The 12,066-nt window shown below is 37.7% G+C and overlaps 2 protein-coding genes across 2 annotated transcripts in view; both read left to right on the top strand.

Moving 5' to 3' along the window:
* LOC107738948 (ribonuclease ZC3H12A-like) overlaps positions 1 to 4,015 on the top strand; it is a 16,818-nt gene extending 12,803 nt beyond the window's left edge. The window contains exons 4-6 of the mRNA XM_016550872.1: positions 686 to 920; positions 1,025 to 1,125; positions 1,764 to 4,015. Coding sequence (XP_016406358.1) covers positions 686 to 920; positions 1,025 to 1,125; positions 1,764 to 2,683 — 1,256 coding nt within the window. The 3' untranslated portion in view covers positions 2,684 to 4,015. The remainder of the gene's footprint in view (positions 1 to 685; positions 921 to 1,024; positions 1,126 to 1,763) is intronic.
* Positions 4,016 to 9,886: 5,871 nt separating this feature from the next.
* The window catches only part of LOC107738953 (E3 ubiquitin-protein ligase TRIM39-like), a 6,083-nt gene continuing 3,903 nt past the window's right edge, over positions 9,887 to 12,066 (top strand). The window contains exon 1 of the mRNA XM_016550883.1: positions 9,887 to 9,892. Within this exon, the coding sequence (XP_016406369.1) occupies positions 9,887 to 9,892 (6 nt within the window). The remainder of the gene's footprint in view (positions 9,893 to 12,066) is intronic.

A 12,066-nucleotide genomic window follows, 5' to 3' on the forward strand; every position in this document is an offset into this window, starting at 1 on the left:
TCACCTTTATTTATATAGCGCTTTTAACAATACAGATTGTGTCAAAGCAACTGTACAGTATTAATTAGGAAAATAGTGTGTCAATAATGCAAAATGACAATAGTAAACACTCAATTTTCAGTTAAAGGCAGTTCATCATCCAGCTCAGTCCAGTTTAAATAGTATCTGTGCAATCAAGTCGACGATATCGCTGGAAATTAAGTCAGGGGGCCAGTTCTCTGTCCAGACGAAACCAGCAGTTCAGTTTCAGGCTGCAGCAAAGTCAGATTGTGCAGAGGACTCAACTGGTTCCTGTGGTCTTGTCCCGGTGGCCGTCTAGGAGACAAGGTCTTCACTGGGGAGGGATCTGTCTCTGGGGCTCATCTAGTTGTCCTGATCTCCGCTGACATTCAGGGCTGAATGATATCAGACAGACATCTTTAGCCACTGCATAGCTCAATGTTTTTTTTTCAGCATATTGCACTATAAGAGTTATTTTTTTAATCAAGTAATATGAAAAACTAGTCTTAAAACATTTATTTCTAGAAGTGCAAAGATGCATTTAGGCGTTACTTTAAGTTTAAAATGCATGACTAAATATGCTAGTTTTATTATTGTTCAGATTTTTTATAATTTACATAAAGCAACAAAATGACAATTGTAAAACGCACCAACAGATTTTAAATTTCATGAATATTTTTCTCAGATCAGCACATTCTGCGTGAATTAGAGCGGCGGAAGCTCTTGGTGTTCACACCATCCAGAAGAGTGGCAGGAAAACGAGTGGTTTGCTACGATGACCGTTTTATTGTGAAGCTGGCGTACGAATCTGACGGCATTATTGTATCCAACGACACTTACCGAGATCTGCAAGGAGAACGTCCTGAGTGGAAGCGTTTTATAGAGGAGAGGCTTCTGATGTATTCGTTCGTCAATGACAAGTAAGTGCCGTTGCATTTTGGTCTTTGCAGCATAGATCAAGTTGTTTGATAGCTCTGCTGCTAATTAATTCAAATTTGAATAAATTCACATTGCTTTTGTGTAGGTTTATGCCTCCGGATGACCCTTTGGGAAGACATGGACCCACCCTAGACAACTTTCTCAGGAAGACTCCACGTATACCTAAGAAACAGCCCTGTCCTTATGGTAAGTATATATATATATATATATTTTTTTTTTTCTTGAATGATTGACATTGTACTAGATTAACTAGTGAGTTCATGCGGTCTTGCAGTCACATGGTGTAATTATCAGGGAGTCGCATAAAAAATTTTTTATTTGGCATGGCCATTTATAAAAGAGATAATCTAGATACAAGGAATTGATAAGCAATATACACTGGCGTTCAAAAGTTTTGGGTCGGTAAGACTTTGTTCTTTGTTAATATAATTTAAAACATAATTTATTCTTGTAATGCAAGGCTGAATTTTCAGCATCATTACTCCAGTCTTCAGTGTGTCACATGATCCTTCAGAAATCATTCTAATATGCTGATTTGCTTCTAAGGATATATTTCTTAATATTATCAATATTTAATACAGTTGTGCTACTTAATATTTTTATGAAAACCAAGATACATACATTTATTTGAACAGCATTTATTTGAAAAATAACTCTTTTGTAACATTATGAATTTCTTTACTGTCACTTTTGATTGACAGTGAAACTTTTAAATCCTATACACCCAAACTTTGAATGGTAGTATATACCATCTCTTTTCTGACCACACATGGATAGCTCATACTATGTGAACAAGAATTAAAATCTCCTGTTTTCAAATGCAGGAAAGAAGTGCACTTATGGAATCAAGTGCAAGTTCAATCATCCAGAGCGAACCAAGCAATCCCAGCGTGCCCTGGCCGATGAGCTCCGAGACAAAGCCAAAATTTCATCCACACCACACAAACCTCAACCGGTTTCCAGTCAGAGTCCGTCTCTGGAGGAAGTAATGGAACAGAAACTCTCCCTGGATGCTGGATCTCTCAAGAAGAGTCACGCCAGTGAAAATGTCCTTGTCATTAAAGCAGCCCCCCAGCCAACTCAAAGAAAGTTTCCTTCGAAAAAAGAACAACGGCATTCGCCAACAAGACTAGATTCCTTTCCCAATGGATCTCAGGAGCATTTGGATTCTGGCTTGGGTTCCTACGAATGCCATTCTCCTGAATCTTCCCATTGTGATCGCTACTGCGACCACAGGAAGTCCAAACCATCCAACAGTGGGCGGCATCGCTACGTTCTGGCCAATAGCCAACCTTGCAGTTGCTGTTCCTACCAATCCTTAAGCACCAGTGGAGCCGGTCAGCACCATAGCATGGGCCTGCCCAGCTCACCAAACCCAAGTTATGCTCAACCCCAGTATCACTCCTATGGAGGAGGTTCAGTTTACCCACCTGTTAACATGTCCCAGTATTCATTTCCACACAGCAGAGGGCCTCCTCCCCAGCAGGGCTACTGGTCTGACCATTATGGTGGCTATCCTCCAGCGTCCCACAATTCCATGCAGCCAGAGAGAGGACTTGGACACTGGTCGCCTTCCAATCACAATCCTCAGTGGTCCGAACGGGAGCAAGTGAGGAAGAAATTACTTGCAATTTTCAATGTACGTTTGGTGGACAGAGCCATGGACAGGTTCCCGTATCTCCTGGACCCACAAAGACTGGCCGCAGAGATTTTGACCCTTCAGTCTCAGGATGGGGCTTTTTAAATTATTTTAGTTGAAGGACTAGGCGATAAGACTAAGATTCTGGCACCAAAGGTGTTACAATAAGTTCTCAGCCACAACCACAAGAAGTGATTTCATTGGAGTCTGTGGCGTAATTCAGTGTAACTCAGCCCACAGTGAAATGTCATCGGTCTACAATCCCGCTTTTTTGTCATGCATCATTTTGGTTTTCAGTGAGGCCAGAAAATTACTATTTAGTTGTCTAGTCGTGTAATGAGGTGTAGCTCTGCCCACAGTGAAATCTCATTGGTTCAGAGTCCCGCTTCATATCAGATATGTTCTGATTGACTGTTTTTGTTGCGTCATGCAGCGTATTTCTTTCAGTGAGGACAGAAAAATTATTTTTGTTGGAGTCTTTCGCATAATGCGGTGTAGCTCCGCCCACAGTGAAATCTCATTGGTCCACAGTTCCGCTTCACGTAAAATTTGATGTTCTGATTGACTGTTTTTGTCAAGTCATATGCCGTTTTGCTTTTAGCAAGGACAGAAAAATGACTTGATTATCAAAAATTTGCCATTCCTAATCAGGACACGTTTTGAAATAAGATTTAAAAATAGACATTAATGTCTACACAGTTTTAAAAATACAAATGATAGTTTAGTAGATGTTTAATCTTTGACTCAATACAAGCTATTCAGAAGTTTTTATTTCTGTTGTATTTTTAATATTATCTGACCTCTAACTATGGTGAATTCACTATTGGTTGTATTAACCAACAGGGTTTTTTCCATCTTGCTGTGGTTCTCAAGAGTTTAATATCATAATTTTTTTAAATTGTTTTTACAAAAAATTAGTTCATATTTGATCATGGAATTAAATGAAATTTTCTGATTTATTTGTGGAAAAACGTCTTTTTTTGTGCGTTTAAAGTGTTATTATTTGTGGTTCTGCATGATTTGCGGTAACCAGTATGTTGAATGTGTTGGCACCGTGTGCCATAACTGATATTTGCTAAGCAGAACTACCACTAAGGTAGAAGAGTATGCACCCTTTGGTGTATTTTTCCATTTTATTATAAGTGCTAACTTATAAAATGTCCTAAAGAATGCAATCATCACCAGTGTAACTTGACATAATTTCTCAAAGTTCTCAAAGGTAATTGCCAAAAGCATGTAAAGTCGTGGAACTTTTGGTGCCTCTGTTAGTTTGTATTGAGGCTGTTTAGAGTTAAAAAAGGGAGTCGGCAATACTGAGTAGGCAATTTTTTGCCATTTTTTGTTTTATTTAGCTGCATGTTCTTTGCTCATTTAAATATGTCTTTGCTTTTGGATGCTGTATCTCATGTTGTTAAAATAAAATGCCATATTTATGTACCCATAACAGTCTTTGACTTTTATTTGACTTGCTTGTGTTGTTCCTCTGCGTAAGTGTATGAACATACGCTTATGACAAGCAAGAGCAGACCTGACCTTTAGAAGCATTCATGCTGCAGGCAACGTCCTCATTTGTGAAAGATGCATTCCTCAAAAATCAATGTTCCCTTCTAGAAACCACCTAATGTGTCTGCTGTATATGCGGTTTCACTCCACCTTAGCAAAGAAACCGCATGACCGACATTTGACTCACTGATAGTAGAGATCTAATCCACCAACATCTGATGTTCTTGAGTTTTCTGAAAACTTTAAGTTGCATGGAATGAGAGCTCATATTGAAAGAGCAAATGTTTCTTCTCCCGGAAAAAGCTGATGCTATTTATCAACATCTTGACATTATTAGTCATACAAGGCAACTTTACTTTTGTTCCTTGTTTTATTTCACAACTCAAGTGATGGTTGTTGTGAAATTCTCAAAAACTAAAGTTCTATTATTTTTTTTAATGAATTGATAAAACCAGTCTTTTTATTATTTAGTTTGTCTTTTGTTCTTGTTCTAGACTTTTGTTCTTTATTATATTATATTTCATAACTCAAGTGATGTTTGCAAATCCAGTGACAAATTCTTATCAGAAATGGTGTAGAAGGCATCTCAAAACAAGCATTGTTGATCAGACTTTATTCCATTACATTTTTATACAGATCATTCAGATGAACAATAAATAATCTAACACTAGTGATTTGTATACTTAAAGGGTTTGTTTACGTAATCACACTAATTTGTGGGTGAACGATCCATTTAACTGGTTGAAAAATATTTAATGATTTTTCCAATATGAGGAAATCACCTTTATGCATATATGAAAATCCTCTTCTGAACTATGACCAAGGAAAGCTGTAGACTGAAAGTTTTTTTAAAATTGATAAAACAAGTGACATGAAATAAAGGGACAAATAGTCTTTTTAAAATATTTATTTTATTTACTACTTTTTGCATACTTGTTAAACCATGTACTTATATTGAAAAATTAAATTAAATAATACTATAAAATAATAAAATACAATGACACTGTAAATGCCATATAAGAAATTAAGGGGAATATGGGCAATTAAAAAAATTGCATTATTAGGTTACAGAATAATGTCTTCTGTGTAGGTTTAAAAAAAAAAAAAAATTGTCATTTTTTATTTCAAATGGAAACCACACCATACAGCAGCACATGCGTCAGAAAAGAAAGTCTATACGGGAAGAGCTGTAGATGTCCTTAATCAGTTTTATCAGAGGAAGTGGTCTGTGGGGGTGAAGATTTCAGTGGAACTAAAGGTTTTATGGGAGAGAAAACAGCATGTGTGAGTTATTTTTCATTCTAATTTTAGTATGCTTTTTATTATTATTATTATTATTATTATTATTATCATGTAACCAGGGCCGTCCTTAGCTGACGCACCAGTTGCACCCCCCTAAGGACGGCTCTGCATGTAACAGAGCTTGTGCTTCTTTCAGGAGTAACGGCCGTCATGCGGTGACGTGATGATAGCCTGTCTGATACAGCATCTTTCTGCACTTTCAGTGGTTCAGATGCGTCATGATTGAGATCATGTCTTCAGTGCGCATGGTCAGTGGATTTCCCCAAATCTGTGAAATCCATCTGTAATCTTGAAAATTTTTTTTGACTGCTATTAGGGTCATACGCCGAAAGATGGAACTCTAAAATACAGTGAAAATACCACAGTGGTGTAGAACACACTTCACTGTCTGTTTCACTTCCCCTGGTTTGCTGCGTTACAAAATGTCCCAAACTTTAACTATAAATCTAAACTGGTGTCTTGTGAAAATGATAGTGCCTCTCGGGAGATCAACTTTTTAACCAAATGTCAACTATTTTAGTTACTTATATATTCAGTTAGTTAGTTAGTTACTTATTTTTTGATAAACCTTTTAATTCAGATCTATTTTTTTTTTTATTAATTGATAAAACCAAAGACACGACATAAAGTTCTTTTTGAAATATTTATATTAATAATTATTAGGGGGAGACCGGGGATGGTTGTAACATGTTTGACATTTCTGTCTGTATCTTGGAGTTCTTGTAAGTCAGTGCCTTCAAAATGTGATTCAAACTAGTTACAAGTGTCTGCTATTAAATAGCGTACCTGTTATCTTTGCAGCACAAACAGAAAATGTTTGTTTCAATCACGAGGAGTGAAATGTTACAATTCATTTCATAGACCGTGTTAGTTATTGCATACCCTGGCCTGGAGTAAGATGTAACATTATGATATCCTCCGGGGTGATATGTAACATTATCCAATAAGGATTATGACAAAAAATGGATTTTGAAAGCTTTTTATTCAACACTAATTTTTCAGCATAATTGGTGTGTGTGTGTGTGTGTGGTTCAGGTATACCCTACAATGTGTGTATGTGTGTGTATGTATGTTTTTTTTTATTTGCAAAAACAATATGCAGAACCAGTAACACCTGCGTGTCTTATCAGACATCATTGTTTTGGCAGAGTGTGCTTATCTTCCTGCGCTCATTGTGAAGGGGATGTACCGACGTTTCCTTTGCTGACAATTTTGATCCTAATCACAGTAATTTTCTGTAATCGATGTGGTGGACCGCTCTTTCATCTCTGTTGTTGACATTCACAGGATGGAATTTTGCAATTGTCAAAGCCAAAAGAAATTTCAAGCACCGTTGTCACTATTACGTATTGCCAGTGGCGGTTCTAGACCACAGGGGGCCACTTGCACTTTGCACTTTTTTAGGGGGCACACTTTTAAAATTAATTTGAACCTACTTTCAGTATTATTCATTCAGTCATTTTTCACCATGTCATGTATCACTGCAATCTCTAGAAGTAAGCTATAACAATTTAAACTCAAAATGAGTGTTTCATCATATTTCATTTATCTGACCAATAATTTTGTATTGTAGTGTCAGGGGAGTCATGCACTCATTATTTTTGTGGGGGCATGAGTGAAGGTGGGGGAGGCCTCGTCATGCTCGGCATGTGACACACAGTAGCCACGATAGCACTTTATTACTGATATAGGCTTATGTTTTATTTTTTCCTTTTTATTCGAAATATTCCCAAACGTGTTAACTATATCATGAAATATCTCAATTCTCAAATATGTAAGTAAATGCATTTTGCACCTTTATAGATTATGTTAGTTGATTTATAGGCTAATGGGCGATGGGCAAAGTAGCCTATAGTGTAATCTATTAACTATGCATAAAAACCTCGTCTTTTTACTTAAAGTTGACATATCATGAAAATCTGGCTTTTACAGGTTTTAAGTGCTATAATCAGGTCTCCGGTGCATCTACCAACCAAGGAAACGTGAAAAAGATTAACCCAGTAACTTTGTTTTGGGAAGCCTTTTTCTGCAAGTGTCTGAGAAAACGAGCGCGTCTGATTTCGCTCCCCTAGTGACCTTGCAAAGGGATCTCATTATAATATCACCGCCCCTTAATCTGTCCAGCCTCAGAGGAGACAAGAGAGCAGTGGATTTATTGATTTACTGTATATTGCTGCTGACACACAGATCTAAAATAAACATGCTATTTATTTCCCAGCAGTTTATTCACAGACATAACCGACTGTTTTTGTAACTCGTGTGTGTTTTTAACGTAAACTTGTGTGTGAATGAGAACTTAGTTTAGTACTCACATGCTGTCTGGTGGCCGCTTTCTGTCCATGTGCTTTGGATGTGAGCGCTCAGAAAACCGTATATCAGTTTAAACTCATATGGTTTAAAACACACGAGTTCAGCGCGATAAACATGATAATCAGAACCAACATGTTTTTAGCAGGTCTGAGCTGTAATGGCGCAGCTCTATTCTGGAAAAGGGGGCGGGGAGGGAAAAACATTTACATTATCGAAAAACACTATCATTGACTTCAGTCTAGCCAGAGTTCAAGCACTCTCAAAAACTTAAGTTCAAAAACTCCCGTTATAATCACTGAAGCTGTTTACACTGTGAAATGAATATCTTACATCGTACGCACATCTGCACTTCGTTGTTTCTGATGAGAGAATCAATTCGCCAGAGAGCAGAATTCAAGTCAGCGCGCGCAGTGAACAAAACACCTGCGTTTCAGCGATGACTCATCTGAGAACAAAACACCGGCGTTTCAGCGATGACTCATCTGAATGCCTCTGATTGGTCATTGCATTCATAAGCTCAACAGAATCGTGTGTGATTGGTTATAATGCGTAGCGCTGTAAAAAATATGTCTGGCGAACAGCAGATTTGAATTTAGCAGCTGGTGATGTTTTACTTTTTTCCATTACCGCCACCCACAGGACAAACTGCGCATTGAACCTAAAATTGTTTGGTGTGATAAGATTCCAAATTTAGGGGGGCCAGAGGGGGGACCAAGCTTGTCGACACAGGGACACTCCCCCCCCCAGAACCGCCCCTGCGTATTACTAATAGCCTACTTGTAACTCAACTTCTGGGGGCACCTAGATCCTAGAAACCTAGCAGGGAAGCCACGGCTCATGACTTACTTTCTGCACACGAGTCTGAGCTCGCCTCGGCGCAGAACAGAGGACACATGTCTGCAGAACAACACTGGCGTTTTTGTGGCTTCTAGATTTTATCTTGTACTTGATTGTCATCAAAATCTGCTGTCAAATAGAGCAAATAAACTTCAAGCAGATACTGCCGTAGATAAGACAACAAGAGTCATTCAGGCATTCTCAAGTGCACAGAGACGTGAAAGATTCTGTCAGAAGCTCAGATTTGTGGTCTTATCTGTTGCTGTTAGCTAAACATTAGCGGCTACAAGGGATTACACTGAATCAACAAATGTCCTGTCACATCTGCTGTGTACAGCTATAGAAGGAAAAAAAACATTCATGAAACTCTCAGAATAAACAACTAACGTTACCAGGTGTGACAAATGTTATTAAAGCAATATCTGACTGGGATATTTAACCATCTGCCACTAAGCTCCGTGTCTGCTAGAATTAATAACAACAATAACCACTTTTTTTATTAAAAAGCAAAGCTGAATACATTATTTAAAAAAGCAGGAAACTTGCAAGAAACCCCAACAAACAATTACTGAAGTGCAGTATAGACATGTAAACACCTTAATCAGTGTTCGAACTATATATACCATGGACTTTGGGGGAGCCCACTTGTTTTTTTTTTATAACGGGGGTGGGGGGTGTTCGTGCGCTTGCGCATGCCTCAAAAGAGGGCTTACGACTTACAAAGATACATAACAGCTACAAGTGTATGCATTAAATGGCGTAACAGGCAGCTCTCTTTTAACACAGACTTTTAGACAGACTGCTCCTAAAAACATCATCATGAAATATCTGTATTGTGAAGTTGTGATTCATATTCTCTGTTTTCTCAGTGGATGTGACTCTGGATCCCGATACAGCTCAACCTCATCCTGTCTGACGATGGAAAACAAGTGAGACATGGAGATATTTGGCAGAAACTCCCAGACATCCCAAAGAGATTTGGTAGATATCTAAATGTCCTGGGAAAGGTGGGATCCTCCTCAGGGAGATTTTATTTTGAGGTGCAGGTGAAGGGAAAGACTAAATGGGATTTAGGAGTGGTCCGAGAATTCATTAACAGGAAAGGAGATATCAAACTGATTCCCAGTGATGGATACTGGACTGTGGTTCTGAGGAATGGGAATGAATATTGGGCCTATGCTCATACTGACGTCTCTCTGTCTCTGAGAGTGAAGCCGCAGCGGGTCGGTGTGTTTGTGGATTATGAGGAGGGTCTGGTCTCCTTTTATGATGTGGAGTCAGGCTCTTATATCTAGTCTTACACTGGTCAGTCGTTCACTGGCAAACTCTATCCATTTTTTAGTCCGTGCTCTAATAATGGAGGTAAGAACTCAGCCCCACTGATCATCACACCTGTCAAGACAAGATGAAAATTCTTATTTTTTCATTGTTTTTTCGTTTTTAAATTCTATAAACTATAATTACACATTTTAAATGTAAAATGTCATGATTCTTTAGAATATTCAATAAATGATTTTTTCTCCCATCTCCACCCAACAAAGTGAAATCGTTGTGAAATGGATTCATCCAAATATGAAAATTCAGTTATCATTTACTAACCTTCATGTTGTTTCAAACCTGTATGACTTCCTTCCGTGGGACACAAAAGGAAACTTTTTGTGTTCAAGAATGGTAAACAATAGAAGTCAGATTTTTGTCCATACAATAGAAGTCATTGGGAACAAAAATGGACAAATTTGACAGTTGTTTGGGGAATTATATTATGGGGACAATTTTGTTTTACTTTACTGTACTGAAAGGCTTAATAGGTAGCCTAATGCGCACTTTATTTACTTTATCAAGTTGTAATGGTTAACAAATCAAGAGCAACATATAAATATGTATACTACATGATATCAGTGTTGTATTATTTGACCCATTTAAAGTTTTTGTTTCTGAAATCCAATCTGAATCCACACTTCTGCTGGAATCCTGCTAAACATTTTGAAGAACAGATACTTAAATGTACTGTAGATTCAGATCAAACCCAAGATTTGGATTGCGTGATCTAATCTGATTTCAGAATCATTTTTTTCTGCTGATAGCTCTTCTTCATTAACTAATAGAAACATCAGTCCCAAATACAATCAAACACACGTGAATCCAACACACCAAATACAGAGACAAGTTAAATACAGGAGGAGCTCTGACATCACTGGAGTTCAGTGAGAGATTCAGAGAAAGTGAAACTAACTTGATTAACATCAATATAGACGCCTGAAACAATCAACTTCTTTAAACATCAGAATATTTCAACGACCCTTGTGGATCTGATACTCACAGGTAAGTGATAGAAATATCAGAAAGATTTTCCTGAACAAGTTTCTAATGTAAGTGGTCGAGATTATTCGGGTTTATGGGTCATTTTGTCACACAACATAAAGACTTAAGAAACAGGAAGTAAACCTAGTGTACCTGCAGACAGACTGAACACACCTGCTACACTGCAGCTGAAATTCTGTTTATTTTGTGGAGATATATTTATTTGTAGATAGATATTACCTGTATTTTGTACTTCATTTATCTCAACAGCAAGTCTAGACTGTTCGGTGAGTTCTTGAGTCAGTGTGTTTCACAATGAGTGACTGTTTCCTCGACTATCATAAGATTTTAACATTTTAATATAAATATTGATTAAATGGTCATGATCTGATTTGATATTAAGTTTGAAAAAGAGAAAAAATCTTATTTAGAGAACTTTAACATTACCCTCTGTTAGAGTTAAAGGGGTCATATGACATTGCTAAAAAGAACGTTATTTGGTGTAATGTTTATGTGGTTTAAGGTAAAAAAACAAACATTATTTTCCATATAATGTACATTATTGTTTCTCCTCTATGCCCCGCCTTTCTGAAACGCGTCGATTTTTACAAAGCTCATCGTTCTTAAAAAGCAAGGTGTGCTCTGATTCGCCAGCTATCCAGTGCGTTGTGATTGGCCGAATGCCTCAAGCGTGTGACGGAAATGTTACGCCCCTTAACATACTGTGATGCCGTCTCCCAGCAGGACGAGACAAAACCAATAAAACCCATTACAAACGAGGCACTTGTTGCATCCAGTGGGGAAATAATTGCTTATTTTAATGACTTATACTGTCTTTTTAAGCGTTGCGTTGCGTATCGCGCTTACATATCTTCTTTATGCACCAAGAGCTTGTAACACTCCAAAGAGAAAGGAAAAATTGAAATCGCATCATATGACCCCTTTAATAACAGTGGAGAGTTGCTCACAAGACTGAATGGACTGTGTGCTCTTTGAAGAATAAGTAACTGTAAATCTCACTTTTGAGGTAAGATTGTTTAAACAATCTTCAGTTTCCTCTGCTCTTTCATCCAGTTTGGATTGACGTCCTGATCCAGGGAGGGTCTGTGTTGTACCAAATACCTTCCACTTCTTAATAATAGACTTCACTGTGCTTCTAGGGATTGATAAAGCCTTTTAAAAAAATTTGTATCCATCTCCTGACTTGTGCCTGTCCACAGCTTTATCCCGGAGAT

The sequence above is a fragment of the Sinocyclocheilus rhinocerous genome, unplaced genomic scaffold (assembly GCF_001515625.1).
Source record: "Sinocyclocheilus rhinocerous isolate Xijiao unplaced genomic scaffold, SAMN03320098_v1.1 scaffold2812, whole genome shotgun sequence".
Classification (NCBI taxonomy): domain Eukaryota; kingdom Metazoa; phylum Chordata; class Actinopteri; order Cypriniformes; family Cyprinidae; genus Sinocyclocheilus; species Sinocyclocheilus rhinocerous.